Source organism: Chenopodium album, chromosome 5, assembly GCF_948465745.1.
Source record: "Chenopodium album chromosome 5, dcCheAlbu1.1, whole genome shotgun sequence".
NCBI lineage: Eukaryota > Viridiplantae > Streptophyta > Magnoliopsida > Caryophyllales > Amaranthaceae > Chenopodium > Chenopodium album.
In genome coordinates this window covers 6,927,656-6,950,573 of record NC_137838.1, presented here as the reverse complement: position 1 = coordinate 6,950,573, position 22,918 = coordinate 6,927,656, and the positions used below count along the sequence as shown (strand labels likewise).

General features: G+C 34.0%; 1 protein-coding gene across 1 annotated transcript; it reads right to left on the bottom strand.

Annotated features, from left to right (window-relative positions):
- Positions 1-334: 334 nt before the first annotated feature.
- Positions 335-19,525, bottom strand: LOC145631713 (transcription factor IIIB 60 kDa subunit-like). Its single transcript, XM_081683870.1, has 20 exons — positions 19,389-19,525; positions 19,021-19,100; positions 18,374-18,455; positions 18,203-18,278; positions 16,714-16,799; positions 16,549-16,625; positions 14,650-14,706; positions 14,329-14,441; positions 13,650-13,729; positions 13,027-13,113; positions 10,555-10,635; positions 9,404-9,571; positions 9,139-9,294; positions 7,367-7,421; positions 7,137-7,252; positions 4,765-4,845; positions 3,899-4,033; positions 1,938-2,018; positions 1,646-1,702; positions 335-693 (listed from the first exon to the last, which is right to left on the bottom strand). Exons 2-20 carry the CDS (start codon positions 19,089-19,091, stop codon positions 484-486), a joined length of 1,869 nt encoding a protein of 622 aa, XP_081539996.1. The 5' UTR covers positions 19,092-19,100; positions 19,389-19,525; the 3' UTR covers positions 335-483.
- Between the last annotated feature and the right edge of the window lie 3,393 nt (positions 19,526-22,918).

Here is a 22,918-nt window from a genome sequence, read left to right as displayed (position 1 = left end):
GTAACAGAAGTACATCATCAAGCCTAGTACAATCAAGCTTCCGAGCCTTCTGCTAACACTTAACTGCAACATCTTATAGTAATACATTTAATGACAATCAACAACCAAGAAAGAGTAATATGTAGTATTTTTTTTTTTTTGAGTAATATGTAGTATATTGATTCACATAAATTGCACTTTTCATCAAGAAAAAATGTTGCAGCAAACTCCTACAATATACAGTACTCGACTGTAAAGCCGTTCAAGATTCTTGTTGCGAACGTATAATTTCTATAACCCCCCCCCCCCCCCCCCCAAATAAACGAATACACTTTCTTATTGGAAAAAAATGCAGAAGTGCAAAAAATAATATATCATAGCTACTATGTATATAATTGAAATTTATAAATAATAATAATAAAAAAAAAAAAAAAAAAAAAAAAAAAAACCCTGTAATCTAGTCTAGGGACATGGCAATTAAACTTAAGTGTGCAGCTGGTGCTGTCAGAACAAACCATCATCAAAAGCTTCATAATCTTCTTCATAATAACCATTGTCTTGGTAGTCTCCGTAATTTCCTTCTTCACATTCATCCACTGTCTCCAATTCATCCTCATTATTCTCACCTTCAGCTTCAGTTTTGTTAGTCCATGACATGCCATTTTTTTCTATATTGGTTTCTGACCGACTCTTCTTTGGGTTATCATGAATTGCCTGCAAAGACATGCAAACAAACTCGATAGTCATAAACTATTGATCCTGAAAGAGAAATCATAAGGTTTCCAGTCCACCACTTTTGACCACAGCTCCAAAATTTAGCACCAAAGATCAATTCAAAACCCTACAACCTAGTAAGAATGTGTGCTATAATATATCTACCTTCAATTGGTAAAACCAAATAGCAGTGTTCCAACACACTTCAAGGAACAGTATAAGGTTTGAATTTTGTAATTAAAAAAACAAAATACTTTGCTCCATTTTTTTTTTACTCACAATGTTTCCACAGTTTACAGTATTAACAAGTCCACTTCAATAACATTTTGTGATTTATACTTGGAGAAAATAATAATCCTATGCAATATTGTTGGATCTGTCTCAATGTGTACTATATTATAATTTAATTTTCATAGTTTTTACAAAAGTATAATTAAAGATATTAGCAATTAAAAAAAAAGCACTGGCAAACGTGAAAAATATACTGCAGGTAAAAAAAAAATATTAAAAGCAAAAATCTACGCTGAATATTAAAAGTGGATCCTATGCAATAATAATCCTATGCAATATTGTTGGATCTGTCTCAATGGAAACTTGCATTTTCATAAAAGTGGGTTTACTATGGATCCTATTCAAGAAAAGCGGGCAGGAATGGTGCATACAATAAAGAAGCATGACACTCCTCCCCAATAATTATTATGGGTGAAGATGCTGCCGAGGAAAATACAAAGAAACAATGTCACCAAGAACAATTGCGCTTTGGATATGGCAAATATTGCCATGGAAAAAACTTCACCCATATGTCGGAAACCATCAAAATTACTTACAGAAGAGGCAGTCACAGTAATGGATTATATAACATAGAGAGGTAAGTCATATTTTACACAATTTAGGTGTATCTTCAAGTAACACCCCAAAAGAAATCTTTAAAAAATTGAATTAGTGTACTTACAGGTTCATCAAACAGTTCCTTCAATCTATCATATTTGATATTTGTACTGGTCCTCCTCTGAAACCAAAAATAAATTCAATAGATATTAGAAATTGCATGCAGCATCTAAATCAAATGAGAGATGGATTAATATCTGTCCTAAGATAAGGTTAACAATAATCTATATTTTCAAAAATTAGAAATGGATACAAAGGGGATTAATCAACCTGCCAACCAGTAATCAAATAGACCATATATTAAAGCTCCAAATAAAGAAGAAACCAACACCAATTTATAATATGGCAAACTTTACCTTTTTAGATAGCATTTGTTGAACTGCTTCTGCAGTAGTCTGAGGATTCTTTGTTTCAGCAGCCCTTTTTAGCTGGCGTCCCTGAAAAGTGGCACTTATAAGGATTTAAATAGTCACATATGGTTATATCTGCATTCTTGTTGGAATGGTTTAATACAATCACCAGTATTCTTAAGCTTGGATTCAAATTATTCAATATTCAAACTATAAGGGCATAGGAATAGCCGAATAGGTATGGAGTAGTAGTTGAATGACACTGAGAGGATCAGATGAGCACAATTAAAGCACAAGAGATGGGGAAAGGACTTTTGTTTTAACCAACCAACAATCAATCAAAGGCTTAATCCCATAAGTGGGGATGGCTACATGAACCAAAAGTGACTACTCCGAATAGTTATCCACAAAAATCTTCTTCCTCCATCCCTTACGATCAAATACCTCATTCTTGAGCAAATCCATTTGCTTCATATCCTTCCTAGCTCCTTCCAACCAAGTCTATTTCGGTCTCCCTCAACCACGTTTACGCACTCCTTGATCCCACTCTTCATACTGGTGCACCTGGAGTCTCCATAATTTTCCCTTGGTATGTCTACAATGCCTTAACACCCACTTTCTTGCGAATAACATTCATTTTTGATTAATAGTTTCTTGGTATGTCTACAATGTCTCCATAATCTCTTAGAGTGTTCCCACACATACATCATAACATGCGCATAAGGGCAAAAAGGTAAATTAATACTATCATGACGAATTATTTAATATTTCACTATTCCAGAATTCCATCACCTATAAATTATCTACTGTCTAATTTTCACAAAAGGTAAAATAGTCTCTCATATTGGATCAAACGGGTTTTTTCTGTTCATAAATATCATTTAATGTCGTACCAAAAAAGCACTTTGTATGTTGTATGCATAAGAGTGATATGACCACTACAGAACAGATGTATAAACTACTTCATATTAACTTAATTTCCTCTTGCCTACCACCTAGATTATGTTACATTTGGTAAAAAACAAGAATCAAAGAAATTATTGGTTAAATTGTTTTGTGCACTCAATGAACTAGTCAATGAACCCAAATGGCATGCTTAGGTTGAGAGTAATGTATTAATAGGGAGATAAAGTCAAATTAAACAAAATGAAAGTAAATATAGTGGAGGAGGGGATAATGATGGTGTGATTGTAATTTGTAAGGAGTCTTATAATTTATAGTGATGTCAATCGGTGAAGAAAAGGGACTATTACCATCATTGGGGATAATGGTTGCAGTATGAGGAGGGTTGGTAACTATTACCCTCATTACGAAGGTAATGATTCCTCCACCCTTCTCTTTTCCTTCACAACTACCTTATTTTTATAAACACCTTATCTCCTTACAACACCACCTCTCATCACTTATGTTTTCCTAATTTGACTTTTATTACTCCCAATCCAAGCATGGATTAAAAGAACATGAGAACTAACATGAAATAACATGAACCCCAAAAGAAACAAAAGAGTATGCAGTTTAACTCCAGAGAACATGTCTAATCTCCACAAAGAAAAAGAAATTAAAAAAGAAAAAAAAAAAGAGGGAACCGTATAGAAAAGAATATAAAGTAAAAGAACATGTAGCTCAAACCAAATATCTAAAACCCATAAATAAAAAACACGAGTGGTAATGAAAACTAAAAAGATTATAATCTAAAGAACATATTCTTCAACCTTATATAAAACACAAAATCATACATGGCCCGTATTGAAAAGAATGTAAAGTTAACGAACATATAGTTCAACCCTAAAGAACATGGGTATTTTGATTGAACGCACCATCTAATATGTGACCTACTGGTTTACCACTAAAAGCAAGAGTTAAAAAGTTATTATCCATTCACCAGAAAGAAATAGAAAGAGCAGGAGAAAAGAAAGAGAGCATCAAGATATCAAGGGCAAAGATGAGTTATAAGCAGCAAGAGTTACTTTTTTCAACTTTGCATAATTTGCAGCAGCTTCATCTGCCAGTTTTTTGGCATCAAGCGCCTGTGCTGAACCATTTTCAAACTTGGCCATCATTGCTTCCCTCGCAGCAGCTTCTGCTTCTTTAGCTGCTTGTTCCTGCACACATGGGTCCATATCAAGTAAAAGTAGAAGGGTAAGGTGGATAATCTGATCTTTAGAGTGTGAAGGTATAAATAAGATCATGTCTAAGATTCCGAATACAATCAACCTTAACCTACTCTAGGTGATAAACCCAGGATTCAATAGCACAAGTGTTTCTCCAGGAAAACATAGTAGCATGTCCTCGGATTCAAATTAATGGGAAAATATGAATTTCTTACATTATCAAGTAAAAGTTTCTAAACCGCCCCACCCCCACCCCCACCCCCCCCCCAAAAAAAAAAAAAAAAAAAAAAAAAAAAATCAAAAATTAAACACACACACCAAACACACATTTGAACTAAGTGTCCACATAACACATACAATTTAGAAAAGCCACTTCATGACTGTTTAATTACCAAGTCCTTATCCACATACCCATTGACCAATACTTATTTAAAAAGGCAGCAGAGACTGAAATTCTAGAAGTATTGTTTCTCCCATGCAGCAAAGGACATATTCCTCTGTGACTAAAAGATAATCTTAACTTTTCTGCTAACTCTTTAATACTGCTTCATATTTACTGACATAATCCAAGCCATAATAAACTTACCCATATCCGAAAGTCATGAATCCTCCAAGTCTCTTTTAAGAAACTATGCTAAATAGCTTGCAGCATACATAAAAATTAACCAAAAAAACAAAGTATAATTTGCATTACGGGGCATAAATGCAACTTAATAATATACCTGAAGGTATTCCTGATTTAAGCCCTCCCAGATTTGCTTCTTGCAGAGCATTTGTTCTTCATTATACAAGTAACCGGCAACCTTCAAAAAAAAAAATAAATAAATAAATAAATTTTTGTTTCAAAATTTGTTTTCCTCTGTTTCTTTATATTGCACCACTTCCTAAAACAAAAATATCACAATGCTTGCAACACACCATAAAAGGTAACTTTTATTTGCCAAAAGTTACAATTTTATCCTTTTGTAACAAACTAAATTTTATTTAATTAACCTTCCCCATTTTTAGTAACTTTCTCTCTCTGCTCCCAATCCTTTACCTTGCACAATTTCATGAGCAACCCATATTAACCCCACCCACCATTATTTCCACCATAACAGCCACTACCCCCACTGTGACAGCGATTAACCCAAGTACCCAACCAAAACCAACGCCTACCTAGTCAAATCACCATCCACCCTCGTCAATCTCGTCATAACCACTACCAACTTCACTTAAACCACCAACTACCTCCACGAATCTGGCCAAAACCACCACCCACTTTCACTACTTTAACAAAATTAATAGTCTACCACCATGATTTTATGAAGAATAGAGAAAATGGGCTAAATAAAGCATATGTGGTCAAAATCGACCAGAGGTCTAAGACTTCCAACGCCAACTCCAACAACTGAGAGGTTGAATGTTGCCTAGTTCATTCTACCTCTCTCTTAATTTATTATAAATGATGGGTTCTTCATTCTTTTTATTCTCCTGTCTTTCCTGAAATTTCTCTTTCGATTCTTTATTTTTAATGGCTGGTTGAAGGGGTCATGAGGGTAGTGATGAAGAAAAGGAGGAAAGGAAGATGGGTTGTGGCGGCAGTGGTGGTGGAGCTGGGTGTTCAGGTCATTGGTAAAGATGCAATTGTGGGGTGGGTGATTAGAAGGATTAATTAAACTGTGATAAGTCAAGTATGGCTCACCCAATTCTACTTTCTTCATAACTATGCAAAGGGCCATCTTGCAACAATAAAGAAACAGGGAAAGTATAAATCAATTAGTAAAATAATAGGACATGACTTGGACAGCTTTTATATTTTTCAAACAGTCAAACACAATATGTACATATCTTCAAGCAAAACAGCAAATTTTCTACCAAAAATAGATTGGACAAGGAAAATGATACTAACGTTGAGAAGATATTAAAAGGGTTAAAACCCAAACAGAGATGTACTCCTTCTGTCCTGTATTGTTTCTCCCGTTTTCCATTTTGGGTGTCCCAAAATAATCTTCCCATTTTCAAACACTCTGAAAAGACCAAATTGCCTTAACTTTTTTTGGTTTTTATTCACTCAATTACCTAGAATACTCTCAATTTTTCTGTAAATATTTGTGCCCCACTCATGTGCATGTACTTTTTTCTTTATCATGCACTTATTATTTGTGCCCCACTCACATTTCTTGTACTTTTCTCTCTTTTTAATGTACTTCATATATTTCCTCCCATTTCTTAATTCCCGAGAAATTTTCACAACGGCAAAAATAGTATGGGACGGCGGGAGTAAGCAAATAAAAATGTCTTAGGCAACCAGCAGTATAAAGTCAACAAATGAAAGGACTTTCTGCAATCTCGCACCATCACAGGACACTGTCATTCCAACATTTCCCTTCATGTCAAAATACAAACAGGATCTCTCACAGCTCACACCGTAACAGATACTGTTACTTAGACATTTCTCAACAGACTCCCTCTTCTTCCCAACCACCCCTTAGTTACAAACCCAACAATTTCTTTATAACGGTTTACAAATCACTATATGGTTTTATGGTTTACCAATCAGGTTTACAGCTCAAAGTTTCATAATTTGCCGCATGTGTTAAACACCTTAGACATTCTCCTTTGGTCCATCTTAATATTATTAGCTCAATCGCTCGCCTTATTATTTTTATTATTGTTGTTAATAAAAAGAAAACAAGCTTAAATGACAATGCAGCACCCACAAACATAGAATAGGGGTGAAAAAACAAAAAAAATATTGGACCATACCTCATCGTCATCAATATACGAAAAGTTTCCAGATTCATTGCCTCCTATACACATGTAATCAGATTTAAAGGATTTCTCACCACTTGTTAGGTTTGGAAAAAAGGGAGGGTAGTTTTATGGTTTACCAACCAGGTCAAAAGCTCAAAATTTCATAATTTACTCGATACACATTGTTAAACACCTTAGACATTTTTTGAAGGTCCATCTTACATCCTAAGCTCAGTTGCTCGCATTATTATTATTGTTATTAAAAAAAGTATAATCGAACAAGTGACGTGCAGATAAATGACAATGCAGCAGTCACAAACATAAATCAGCAAAAGAAAAAAAAAAACAAAAAAAATACCTCATCGTCATCAATGTCTGATAAGTTTCCAGATTCATCGCCCTCGACGCCCATGTAATCAGATTTAAAATATTCCTCACCACCATCATCTACTGCCTCATGCTGAGTTCTGACACCTGATAAATCAAAAGATTTAAGGGCAAAGCCGCAAAGTAGATATGTTATAACTTACTATGACCAACTTTTGATTTATGACAAAAAGGCAGATAAAGAAGACCAACAATTAACACCTGCAGCTGCCATTTGGTCAATTCCATCAGCACCAAGTCTTCTTTCTTTCTCCATCTACACAAAGGAATAATGAGTAAATAGACACAGAAGAAAAGTAGAAGCCATCTGAGATTTTATATATATTTAGAATAACATAGTGCAACATGACAAGAAGATGATCTGAAAACCACTCATGAAACATCAACAATATTCATCGCCAATGGAAGATGTAGGGAGTATGGACACTAACACTAATGAACAGAAAACTGCACAAAAAGCATTTATAATGTTCCAGAGAGAAGTGAAGCAGAAATAATAGATATAATACAATTACATATAATCCCCCCCCCCCCCCTTTCCTTGATATAATACACCTTCATAGAACTTCAGGTAGAGGAAGATACTAAAAGATAAGATTTGCACTGTCATAATAGTTCAGAAGTGAACTATTATCATTACCAATTGTATTTATGAGTAAATAAATAAGCAATAGACTAAAAAAAAAAGTAAATATCGATAAACAGAATAAGTGATCTTTCATAGAGTAATTATGATGCAAGTAAAAGCAATACCAGTACTTGGGGTAACTTTATTTGGATATGGGAAACATTTGATGAGATGTAAAATGATAAATTCTTATGGGGTATGAAGAGACATTTTATAGTCAAGGTGATTGCAGTTTTGCACTGTCTCAACAAAGCAGATAGTAATTAGGGTGAAAAAATGCAAATCATTAGAAAAGCACATATTGATTTGCATGGCCGCATGCACACACGTGTGCCCTACCAATATCTAGTGCTCAGTGACAGATCTGGCCGTATAATCTATTGCTATATTCACAAGTCAAAATTTGGTCAACAATTGTCTTTATTGTAACTCAGCCAGTGGGTTTCTTGCTGCTAGTACCAAGCCTAGATAAAGTAGGGTTACGGTAGGCTAGTGACAGCCAGTGTAAAACTTTGTCACATCTCTTGACATGAGCCACAATGATTGAGAGTGTACTAGGATGGATGACCTCCTGGAGGTCCTCATGTAGCCGACCCCACTTATGAGATTAAGGCGCTCAAGCAAGCAAGTAATCATTTGTCTTCATTGTATTCTTCAAACATTTATTTTTAACTTTGATTGTAAAAAAAAAAAAAAAAAAAAAAAAAAAAAAAAAAAAAAAAAAAAAAAAAAAAAAAACTAGTATTCTATAGGTGGCAGTAAAACCATTGAAGGTGGGAGAGAGAAAGAGGTACCAAACTTGCACATCTCAAAATACATACTCCCTCCGTGTTTTAACAAGTGTTACACTTTGATCAAACACACATGCCGAGACACAACTTTGACCATTAATTTATCTAATTATATATTAGTAAAATCATAAGAAAATTGATATCATGAAAGTATACATTATAACGAACCCAACAATGTATTATACAGTAACATTTTTTAAAATATATATTAGTAAATTAATCAAGTCAAAAGTCAAAACCATTGTGTGAATAATGAAAAGTCAAAATGCAACACTTATAAAAACAGAGGGAGTATATTCTTACAAAAAGGCCAAAGGATAAAATTTTCCAGTTTCATATTCTATGCATTATGACCCTTTCTTCGTTTAAATGAATCCTATCAAGAAAGGGTTAAATGTAGTGGGGTCTGCATTTTAAATTTTTCTTTGATCAATGTGCAAGCAATTCAATATTCATCACAGATAGACCATTGTAAAAATGAAATAGGGACATAAGATATAACATAACATAAATAAAACAAGTAGTGAGGCAAATGATGCAGATAAGGACAGTACATTTGAGTGTTCACAACTGTTTTCCACAAATGCAGGTTCCATAAGAGAATCTGCAGCCATTTCGTTTGCACATGCCACTGCTAATCTTTCTCTCTCAGCACGCTGGAAAGCTGGGGGTTCTGATCCCCCATCAAGACCTCCTGAAAGTTTTATGAACTGTATCACCCAGCCAGCATGAACTATGTTAAGACTACTAATGTTACATAGCTCAGCAAAATAAACTGTATATTGTTAAAACAAGAGCCTGAATAAAAGTATAAAGTACCTCATGATAACAGCTTTCACAAAGTCCATGAGCAAATTGAGGCTCTCCACCACCCTTATGTTTGCAAAGCAATTCCTCTCCTTTGATCATGTTGTCTCCAAAATTCGTATGTTTGACTTTATTACCATTTCTGTCAAGCTCCTCAGCTTTTTGGTTGAATTCCTCTATCTGTTACACCCAATACATTCATGACAAACTGCTCTCCAAGGAACAGAAGAATGAAAACTTCACAAGCAAATGACTAGTAACAGTAAACAATATACTACACAGCAGCACCCTACTACACACTCAGAGTGGTGTTTACAGTTATCAAACCTCTGGTCTTAAATTATTGATCCAACATTAGCCATACCCCATAAAAAAGCCAGATGTTAAGCTAGCACAAGTTATTTGAATAAATATATGACATACACCAAGAGAAAGGAGGAAATGGCTAAGCCATAGAAAGCACGAGCGGGTGGTAGGATAAACCCTAACAAAGCTATGTGCCCACCATTTAAAATTATTTTCTCCACTCAAAAACAGTGCAAGCACCACGAAAATAAATCCCCTCCTGGATTAGCACAAAATTTATCAAATTTACGAGAGCAAAAAGAAACTTTGACACTAAGTGATGCAAGAGCAAGTAGATGGTTTTCATTAATTATTAGTCGGTAGATTATTAGTATCATTAATATTGTTGTTTTAGTAGATAATATATCTTATTGGTTATGGAAATTTATCTTTTTAGAGTTTATGTTAGTCAAATAACCCTATATAAGGGATAATAGTATTAAATTATGGGCAGATATTGATTATATAAAAATATATGAGTTAAGCTTTAGTGCTTAAATTTAAGTTAGAGGATTCTTGTTAAGAGTTCGAACGGGTTTGTTAACCTGGAATTTAGTGTCGTTGCCACTAAATCCACCCTTAGAGGTCATTCCTTTCTAAGTTTTATCCTACGGTTGTCAAGATCTGCATCACTAAGCCATAGACATTGCAAGCATAGGCTTTTGGTACCCCTAATAGAATACTTTGAAAAGTCTGAGTTTACTTTGCCACTACCCATCCCTCATTAGGTACCAATCCACAGACAACAATAACACGACAACGACAACCAAAAAAATGTAAACAAAAATTTAAAAAAAAAGTGCATAATATGCACGAACCGTGAGGCCCCCTGATTCTGTTCCCTCAAATTCAATCAACCTCTTGGTCAATGTGGCTTCACAAATATGTACATGTTTAACCTGCACAAAACAGTAAATATTGTCAATGAAGGACCTAAAATCATTTCCATGTAAGCTTTGTAAAATGTATATTGTATTAGGGATATAAACATCAAGAGCAATCCCATTAGTTGGTTTAAAATACAATCAACGTTCTTCAAGAAATTGATACCAATCTTTGATTTAGTTAGTCTTTAGATAGTCGAGGCAATCTAGAAATAAATAAATTTATCAATTTAGAAAACATCAAAATAAGAACATTGACCAAGCAAGCATCCAACCAAAATCAAGGCCAAGGGAGTTGCTTCCCTTATTTTTTTCACATTTGTTTTAAAAATAAACACATGTTTTATTCCCTAAACCAGACACAAATCTCAAATAACTTTTACTCTCATTCACAAGGAATGTCACATGCCCCCACTATCCGTCACTAAAACATTCAACTAAAAAGCCATACCCCATTTAATTGTGTTTAATTCTATAGTGAAAAAAGTATGAGGTGGAGGAAGAATCTTATTCACAGGTATGTGCTAACTGAAAATATTATGTTGGGCATTTTATGCATGTATAGATGCCTAAATATGAAGTTGGATCAAGCTAAATGGAAGAAAGAAGCAAGAAAGGAAGCATATTGAACTGGAAAGATTAGCATGGTTGAACGGAGCCTCACAGCATGAACCATAGTTGTCAGGCAGCCCACATCCTTAGTCCTCAGACACGGCTGTGCAGCTCTAGTGAGTCACATGGTTTATTACATATAAAAATTTCCTGAGTACTTTATGACAAGCAAACAGCCACTTTTAATAGTCATTTTTTTATGAAAAGTAATCAGCTCTAGAGAAGTCTGACTAATCAATCAAGACACATGTCATGAAAAGAACAATAAATTCATATCATCAAGAAAAATGATATAAAATAATTATTTTTTAAAAAAAAAATTCCTAGTACGCTGATAAGTTTTTCATTGACTTCATGTATGTCTCTACATCCTACTTGATACATTGGTGTCATAAACCTATCTCTTGCCTCTGTTTCCCATACAAGTGCAAGTGCAAGTGCATAGTGACAATGAGAAATGTACACTTCAGGGAGTGCCCAGCATCCTTCAAAGTTTGTAACTGCTTCCATAATCATCCTCTAAATGCTTTAAGATCTACCACAATCTATAGACTATACCTTAATCAATTCATTGATCATAGCCATACTTTGTATGAGATATTGAGATGGACTCAATTTGTCAAACTAGATCATTTTGGAGGAGGTAACTTCAAGAGAGGAGAAGGTAAGAGAAAAACCCTTTGTTTTTCAAGATACATTTAGTATCTCATACCTTTTCACTTGTCTAGAAGCCCGAGAATTTGAAAAAGAACCCTGAAGAACCTCAAACCAAGAAAAACAGGAAAATTAACGCATATATTGGCACATACTCAATGGAATGTCTGATGCATGGTTTGGTGCCTATCAAATGGTTCTTACAACTTTCTTTCTGTATAGTGCACCACTACTATTCGAAAGTAACCACCTTTCACACTTACATATTATTCAGCTTTCTTCATACTTATCTCAACACAAGGTTGAACTAAACTGATACAGAACAAGGTTGAACCAAACTGATACAGAACAAGGTTGAACCAAACTGATACAGAACAAGGTTGAACCCAGTTGATACAGAACAAAGCTTAGAAAAACAAAATATCAGTTGAGGTAAAACTGAAAGGGAGAAGAGTAAGTGACAAGGAAAAGATTCTCCTTCCATTTGACTTAAGCTATAAAGGGTTGCAAGTGCGGAGGAAAAGGAAATTACATCCTTCACTGGGCCCTTATTAACAACTTCCAGTGCTCCAATGTAAACAAAATGCTTAAAGAGGAGCCTTAATCTTTCAATACTCATCTGCTGGGAATCTAGACGATTTCCCTTTAAGAAGATCACGACAGTTTATTGGCCAAAATACAATAAACAGATAAATAAACAAAATTTAAAAAAAATCTCTCGTCATATAGCCAAAGCATCATATAGACTGATAATTTTCCATCAACATCAACCTATAAATAAAGAAAACAGTCCAGCACGCTTCGCTACAGGTTAAAACTGAATATTCTTTCTAGTCATTAGAGAGCCTTGAAAAGGGAACATTTTAATGGTTCTGATAATCTAGTTACCGTTTTACGCCATTACCTTGTTATTAGTTCACTCCACAAGAAAGGCAGTAATCAATACATGTAGGTATATAACCTTAAAGAATTGATCCACTCACCAAACTAACCCTTGATCTACTCTTTACTATGAAACCCTCCAACTGGTTATCATTATAAATGCCCATTGGTGTTGGAGTCATTATTTTTATATGCTTCATAAACATAAAGTAATAATATTCTACAGTTGCAAGTATTTTATAAAGCAGGAACACTCACTATCTCTGCCTTTGAAAACTTGAAACCATGCGAAAGAGCTGATATGTACAGTGCTGCACCACATAAGCCACTAGGCTTTCTCCCTGTCTGCATGCCATGGCAATAGTAAAGAACTAGATATCTCACTATAAACACCAAAATGTAAGGTATGAAAAATGAAGAGCATCAAGTACCATAGATCTGATTCAACTTGATTACTAGCTACTGAAAGCAACAGAATTTGGAAAGTAAAAGCAATGTTGACAGAAAGAAACAAAAAACTAACTGGAGCCATTACACCAACAGACATTAACTATGCACAAATTCTGGAGCTTTGTCTGACCATTCAATTCTAACCATGTAATAGTACAGCATGAAAAAGGGTACAATTCCATGCAGAGCATAAATAGCTTGATTAATATGGTTTTTTTTTTTTTTATATAAGAAAATAAACTTTGCAATCAACAGAAGAAATCTACAAAAAAAAACCCAGGAGGATAAAAAAAACGGAAAATATATCAAGTCCATAGCTCATAACAGAACGGAATTACTTTACATCATCTATTCCATGGAAGTTTTCCAGCCCCCCACATGATAAAACAGAAACTGGGGGGTGGGGGGGAGGGAGTAGAAAATGTCAATACCTGCATCCAGTTTAGTTTCATGCTAGCCATAATACGCAAAGCAGTCTTCTCTACGTCATGGTTTACTTCCCCCAGCAGAACTGCAAATAATGAAGTGAATATTTAGGACCTTATTTTTTCACAGAAATGAGGCTTTGACCCTTTTGCGAAGCGCTCTCTCAGAAAATTCCACTCCAGCCCCAGGATAAAAAAATCCGGGGGCGGAGGGGGAGGGGGGGGAAGGTAAAAGCCACCATGTAAAGAAGAAAGGAAATTTGACTCAAAAACATATAACTTCATCACATTTATGCATAAACTATCCAAGGCTTAAAACATTACGCAATAGTAATTGAGTTGCACAGATTATTTTTCACCAACCAGTGCAAGAAATCTACAATAAAAAAAAAATAAAAAAAATAAATAAAAAAAAAAAAAAAAAAAAAAGGAATTCCTAAATTCAAGATTTCAAAGCAATATGCCCTTAATGAAAATGAACTTCTAAGTTCATCTTTATTTTATTTTCCTCTCAAGTACTTTAAGAAAACCAAAACAGAACAGAATATTAGAAAACAACAAAACTCGTTCAGGCCTCAGGGTTGGGCAGAAGAGATAAAAGAAATTAAGGCAAACTGCAGGATATAGAATATCATGTAAAATCTCTACGGCGTTAAAAAATTGCAGTCAATGAAATAATGCATACCATTTGCAAATCGGTGAATAAACAGACTCGGATCCACTGGTTTTTGAACAATTGGATGTTCTTGAAGGTGCAGTACTTTACAAAGCTGCAAAAATACAGCGCCTAGCACATATCTGCAGTGCATATGTTATCAGAACATGCAATAGAAAGACACTTAGAGCTTTTTTATATTTTAAAAAAAATACAAAAATACATCAAAAAGAATGCATGCAAGGATAGGAAAAGGGAGATATAAATGACAAATCAAATTAAACTATGCATACATGCAAGTATATGTAATCATATATGCTGACTCAAAGAGCAGGAAGATAACAGCCTTACACATTTACTCGCAAAAACTCTGAAAATTCAATAAGGAGGAATGGTTTGTTGTTATCCCTGCACCATATAAGAATCCCAACAGCTAGTTAGGAAGGAAAATTATTTACCCATTAACAAATGCTATTCGTATTAGTAAAGTGTCTGAAAAGGGAAAATGTAATATAACATGGTAAGTAATCTAGAAACCTAGTTCTCAATAAGTTTACAGTGAACTTTGTGGTCAAAATCAGCCTCAAATTAGTGCTGTGGATTAAATCAGTCAAAGAAATCCAAAATATATACAGCAAGGGTTTTCTGTTGGACCTAAAACCCTTGGAAGAACTATACAACAATCACCAACCAAAGAGATAGTCAAATTCAAAAGAAAAGGAGAAAAGCTGTCCATTCTACAGCTTCTAGCCTTCAAGCAAAAAATTACAAGGGGCCCAGAGAAGGATTAAGGGAGAGAGAATGATCAGCATATTATGATAGAATATAGCCCAGGAGAAAGTAGAAGCCTAGAAAGTTGTGTATAATTTTCCTTTGGTTACATAAACAAACAAGAACCCTCGTTCAATACTTTAAAGAGAAATAACTCCACTACTAAGTTTCAATACAAAATTAATGAGCCCCACCTCAAAGCTTGTATCCTTGGAAACAAAAATTGGCGTGCCATAGAGCACTAAGAGCAACTTCAATGACAAGCTACAATAATCTAACTTGCTTAGCCACATCAAATTTTAAGCTTAAATACTTTCTGACTACAAGTACTCTAATGGTTAGCAATAAGACATTGTAGCTTGCAATATTTACGGAGTAAATAATAAATATAGTAAGCATTATATCTACATGTCACATTGTAAGAGGCATTTGCTTTACTTCAACAAATATAAAACTAAAAAATAAAAAAAATATATATATATAAATGCTAGCCCATGCTTTCAAGCTAATATTTTTTTTTTAATACTCCAATTTTATCAACCTACTTGATATTTTTACTTATTTGCAAGTGGGTCCCTAAAAGTAACCATTGGAGATGCTCTACAAATAGGGACTTGCTTGCAAATTAATTAAATTTGCAAGCATGTAGCTTACCATTGGAGTGGAAAATTGATGTAGCTAGATTAAACAACGTTTCTCGAACAAGCTACGTTGCTTGACTTTTTCAAAGATAACATCACCGATTTAAAATATGACATGTGTATAATAAAAGCTTAATTATTTATTTTTCTTCCGAGCTACAGTATGCTACAATTAACCATTGGAGCACTTTGTAGCTACAAAATACACTAGCTTGAATATTTGATGTGGTAAGATAAGCTACAAGGTATTGTAGCTTACTATTGGAGATGCTCTAAGGACTACAACCTTTAGACAAATCAACCTACAATGTACAAGTGGTTTCTCTAAGAAAACAACTCAAACATCGAGAGACAAACTCAAATACAACTTGAACTCTTTCCCTCCAGCCATCCGGCGCAGCAACAACCATGCGGCAAGTTTTCTTACTCCCTCCGTTTCATAATGTTAGTCCCATATACTATTTTGGGTGTTTCAAAAAGATATACCCATATTGAATATATTTCATTTATAACTTGATTTTTTTTTTTGAATTAATAATTTGTGAATCAATGACATGACTCTAAGTAAGGAAATCTTTACCATAAATTATGCAATTATGACTAGTGCTTTCCTAATAAAAAATTAAAAAAGTTAAATAAGATAAACTAATTATGAATTATGTTGTACTTTAATGTTAGATTCCAAATATATTTATTTTCTTTTTTTATGTATTGATTCTATAAACGGAAGGAGTAAGTTATTTTTTCACTAAAAGTCACAAAACTAGGATAGATGCAACACAAACCCACAAGTGAATCATGGAATGAAGAATCAAAATAAGAATTTGGGTTGACTTACCGGCATGCAATGTAAAGACATGCAGCTTGAACCTGTTCAGCTTTACGTCCACGCACAAAATTTTTCTCAACAGCTATCTTTAATAAATGTAGACACTCATCAAGACATATCATATTATAAGTAAATTATGAATATCAGCAACAGGATAAATTCTTTACAACTCACTTCATAAAATCGTACAGCTGGTCGTGCTAAGAGGTCTCCACCACCCACACCCAAGTTCTCGGCCATGTGAATAATGTAGTCATACGCTGCAGTAAATAAAAATGAGAGGTTGAGATCATATAAATATATACAGCAAGCTTCCAATCCCCATCCAACCCAAGGTAAAGGAAACAACACTACATCAATACCCCCTGGCCTGGCACACCTCAGTAACTTTTTCTTATTTCTTAGGGAGCGGTGAGGATGGAATAGTGGCATGTCAACTAAATAAGCGCCAAAGTTTAGACCGCTCACAGTAATTCAGAGCCAACCGAGGAGAACTTTAGATTTTGTGGAATAGGTCATGGTGCATTCGGAAAAGTATGAGTACAATTACAGAGGCTATCCACAAAAAGAGGATCAGGAGGAACAAACGAACTTAATCAATGCTACAATTTTTCAATCATACCTAAAGTCCATAGAAGTAGTCTCAATCCCCAACCTTCAACTGCACACTTATCATACTGCTTGCAAAATTTTTACACAATGACACTCCCACTGCCTCAAAATAGTAGACCACATAATTCTGAAGTTGAAATGTGTCTACTTGTTGTCTGTCAAATTCTAATCTTTCCTTCTCAAAAGAAAAAAAAAGGGGGGGAGGGGGGGGATTTAATATCATAGCGCGGAGAATAAGGAGCCCTCGAACATAGAATAAAGATGAGAAATTGAATAGAATACCTTTATTAACATAGGACTTAATGCCATATATACTGCATCAGGTGAAAAGGGGAGCGAGATAAAAATTATAAACCTGCTCTAAATGTTTCACAGCTTTTTTTTTTAACATTACATTATCTTTTAATGCACATCAACTCCATATATATTTTGATAAGTGAATAGCCAAGTTAGCAAGCATTGTTAACCAGGCCATATAAGGACTAGTCAAAATTAAGTTAGCAACCATAAGGACAGGAGACATCCCGTTCCAACCTTGATATATGAAAAAATCCAGAAACATGCTTACATACGTTAAGAAAGAGAAGGAATTAGCCTACCCATAGAGCAACAAAGAAGCCAGCTACAGAATATTATCCAGAAATTACTACTTCCTCCATTCCTTTTTAGTTGACAGATTTAGACTTTTGATACAATTCATGACCTCTACTTTAACTAGCTTTTGTAATTTATAATTATGGTAAAACATATTCATGTAAGACCTTGTTGGACTTGTCTCAATGAGTCAATGTATATTTTCATAATATCAACTTTATATAATTTTATTTATAAATCATTAAAGATATTAATCATTGAATTTGTGTGTAGGCAAACGTATTAATTTTTTTAAAAAAAAATGTCAACTCAAAAAGAACGGAAGAAATACATTGCAAAAGCATAAACTAACACAATCCAACAAGAATATATTTAGCAAAAAAATCCACAAAGTACATTAAGAATAACCAAGTTTGGCAGTAACAATCACATCAATGTGATGCTAGCCACTACACACCTCTATTTAATGTCCTCTCCCTTGAAACTGCATTCTCAGTTTGTACAGTTTTCACATAATTCCCAGCCAACTGGCTCTGTAACATAGAAAACCACAATGTTACACCAAAGAGTAATAATGTAATATGTAAACAAATAAAGCAACCAACTCCTCTTAACACAAAGCACCAACCTGCCCTGCTGCATTTTTAACAAAACTTGGCTCATTTGAATAAATATCATGATCAACGACCTTCCCACAAAGAGTACAACATCTAAGAAAAACAAAACAAAACAAAAAAGGAACAAAATTAAGATATAATGAGGATACAAACCCAAATACTTTAGTATACATCAACGTGTGACAATTGCGCAATTACATTACACAAATTCTATAGGAGCATCCTTAACACATATAATTCTTAACTTCTCCCACCTCAAAATTTATTATATCAGTATCACTATCATGGCAAATAAGAGGTCCAAAACATCAATAAATCACAAACTATGCAATACTCTATTTTAAGTAATACAAATACAATACTAACTTCCTCATACTCGCTGCTCGACCCACATAGTTCATCACAATTCACAAAGTATTATCTCCCCCCTCCCCCCCACCACCACCACCACCACTCCCCACCCTTTCTAATCTTAAGTCCAAAAACATGTACTGTATAACTTTGATGTGGAATGAAGAGTCTAAATAATATATAATCCAATTTCCAATACAAACCATATTTAAAACAGGTCATCGCAAAATTCGAAACCCGAAAATAAAATTAACAGGCAAATATATAAGACCAAACAGAAGGGTTTATAGAGGATAAGTGAACTCACACATAACCCAACTCGGTTGTCTCAACAGGCTGACGTTTAGAGCAACTGTTGCAAAACAGCAGGCGAATCATCCCCAAAATCTGAATGATCAAACACTTTCAAATTAATCAAAACCCAACAAATATATATAGCTCAAATTGAAAAATCGCATTAAATTCTTCTCAATTAAAAAAAGTATTGCAAAATTCTAGCAACAAAATCACTCGTTAAAATTTCATAGCTTCGGTAATTAAAACCAATAGTTCAATAATCCACCCTAGAAAAACCCTAAATTTGATTGTACTGACAGTAAAAAAAATCAGCGATTATCAGTACAATGTGAAATTGATATTCTATGATTAAATAATGAAAAGAAAAAAACCAATTACCTAGGAAGGTGCTTCAATGGAGGAGAGAAAGCTCCAAAGCCGCTTCAATGGAGATTTCTGAGTACCCTTTAATGGAGGGAAGGGAAGGAGGGGCTGTAGCCGCGCAGCGTAAACGTTAAACGGTTAGAGGCTCGAAATGGGGCAAAAAAAAATTAAAAAATTACGAGTAGGAGGCTGAATATAATAATGTTAACCGTCATATCTTTAGATAGCAACAAGGCCAACAACAATTAGAATTCATTCTCATTTAAATTTTATTCCTCGTGTTCTAAGAAAAAAAAAAAAAAAAATTAATTCCTCGTGTTCTTTCAAAAAAAAAAAAAAAAAAAAAAAGGGTTATTCATCGCGTTTTCAATACAGTTGTGAGCCTGTGATTAGCGCTTATTTCAACATACTATCGAATTTGTAAAATGTTGTCTTACTTTTTTTACTATATGTATTTTAATACTTATATATTGTACAATTGGTATAAATTTAGTTATTTCAACATATAATCGAATCTCTTTTTTTTTTTTTTTTTTTAAATACTCTATTTATAATTTTTAAACATGTGATCAAATCTAAATTATTCAAATTGTTAACAATTTTGTTATAATTTGGCAAATTTAATGTTATAATTTGGCAAATTTAATGTAGACATGTCATTGAGGGCACCTAACATTATAGTTGGTGTTATCTCATTCAATTGAATTGATTATCCCTCAATGGCTCTACCTAGATATTACATTCATTGTCATCAAATTTTCCGGTTCTTAAAAATTGCAATGGACATGTAATATTCAATTTTAGATTTGGACCCAATAATTGCTTATTGGATCGGAGTGAAATTGATCATGATGTTTGTATTGCAAGCTGGAAGAAAAATGTAGCAAAATTTGAATGTCATGCACATATAGTTTGGGTTTCTATGAAGCAAAAGAGAAAGCAAGCACAACCAAGAAAAACCTTTGTATCACACATTTACTGTGCTTTAAAGGGATTGAGTTTGATTATTTTTTACTGGAGAAAAAGAAACAAGAGGGATCTTGAGTTTACACTACAACCACATTTGGGCCATAGAAAAAATCCTAGCAAGAGATGGCTTTAACCTCCTAATACATCATTAACCAAACTTGCACATTGCTGAAGTTTTCAGATAAAGGGCTAGCTAGCCAACAGGCATTGGTTTATCGAGCACGCCTGCAGCGATTGTCTCTGCGTGTCTGGCTGTTGCATCATACATAACAGTATAACACACATCAGAGAAAGATGTGAATTAAGGGAATAAGGGTACACTTAAAAATTCATAGAAGAAGAAAATATTTCGGACAAAAAAGCCTCACCTGGTGCACGCTGAATTCGTTATTCAGCATCCATCCCCTTGGGTCACAGTGGACAGAATTTTTCCATTCTCAGATTTAGCATCAGCCCCTACTTTTCCTCTTGTATTGTTGACATAGCTGGGCTCATCGTCGTCTGAATATATAACTTGATCAATGACCTTCCCACAAATAGTACAGCATCTGACGAAACAAAAACAAAAAACAAAATTAAGATATAATGAGGATACAAACAACAAACCCAATTAATGCAGTATACATAAAAGGATGACGATTGCACTAATACATGACTCAAACTCTATGATAGCATCCTCAACCTCAACACACATAATTCTTCATTTTATCTCAATATCATGGCAAATTAAGAGGTCCGGGACATCAATAAAACATAAACTCTGCAAAATTCTATTTTATGTCATAAAAGTACTAAATCCTCATACTTGCTGCTCGACCCACAAAGTTCATCACAAAGTAATAGTACCCCCCCCCCCCCCCCTCCCCCCTTCTCTTTCGCCCTTAAATTGAGAAAAATTAGCACATTCATTATATTAGTACATTTATAGAGTGACAAATGCAGTAATATGTTTCTCAAATTCGATATTGAAGCATCGTTAGTGAACACAATAATAATGTAAACTGAAGCTTCTCTTTTTCCCATCAGAATTCAATATTTCATCATCTAAGTATCTAGGCAAATTAAGAGGTCCATATACATGGATACGAAACAAACCCAATCAATCAATCACATTACATTTTTCATAATGCACTAGCATACTAGAAATGCTTTTAGCCTGGTTAGGACTATAAGAAACCTATGTACCATAAGAAGAATATACGGAATAAGATACACAACCAATAAATAACACCTCCTTAGTTTACAATAGGAGGCTCTCGAGGTCTAAAACATGTAAAATTGTACACCAAATTACAACTTTGATCTCTATTCTAAAATAAAGAGTCCGAGTAACATATGTTCCGATGCCAACAGATACATGTACACAAGAGTTCTTTACAACGATCGATAACCATGGAAACAGACAAGTGCAGCACACAAGAAATTAAGAGTTAAAGAGCATAAGTAAACTCACATGAAACCCAATGAAGTGGTCTCAACCGGCTGACGTCGAGTGCAACTGCTACACCAAAGTGAAGCCATCTCTGTTGAGCTTGACAGATTAAATAAATTGATACCAAAACACAAATTTACAAATGTACCATAAAATCATCAACAAACAGTATTTTCTTGAGTTTGAATTCATGATTGATTATACTTCAATTTTTGTATAATTTAAGTGCTTTTTCTAGACAAATCATGATTTATTCTGCTTTATTTAAGCAAAATATACATCACATTGTGCATCATTGATCATATCAGATTAAGAGTGACCGTAATTTTGTAACCAAATCAATAATTCTTCACATATTTTGATACCTCATTACCAAAAAAAAAAAAAAAAAAAAAAAAAGACTAATTAAGTTTTTCCAATAATTCAATTGTATATAATGTTTCAATTCATAATAATTCATATTTTGATACAATCTAACGTATATAATAAAGAAAAAGAATGAGAGGAAGAAAAATTACCGATTATGGATTTATGGGGTTTTGAAGATGCAGATGAACAGGGGTTTGAGGTGGATTATGCTTGACACATTGGAACGAAGAACAATGGTGTGTCAGTGTGGCCGGAAAACTAAGATGATTGCTTTGAGAAGCAAGAGGATGGCGGTTTTCCGGCGAAGAAAAGCCGGTTTTCCGGTGACGAGTTATCAACTAAGGAGGGCTGATCAAAAAAATCCTGTGTAATACTTCGTATGAGAAAGTTAGGATTCAGGGCAAGGCTTATACGAAGTAGGGTTTTATATGTCATACTCCATAGTCCCCATACATAACATTTGTAGTATATAGATAGCCCGTAATCCCGTATTATAAACGTAAACAAATTAAAATACTCTTATATACGAGAAATATAATGAAACTCTGTTTTTTATTTTTTTTAGCATTTTATTGACCTTAAAATGTCAAATTTCCTAAGAATAAGGTTTTTCTATATTTGTAATGTTAGTTTTTTTTCAATTACATCGCATAAAAAACTCTTAAATTTGATATACAAAGAATCTTGAATCTTGAAAATGATAGGAAATTACCATCATCTTATTAATCAGTCTACCACTTGACTTCATTACTAACTTTGAGATAAGTTTCGAAAA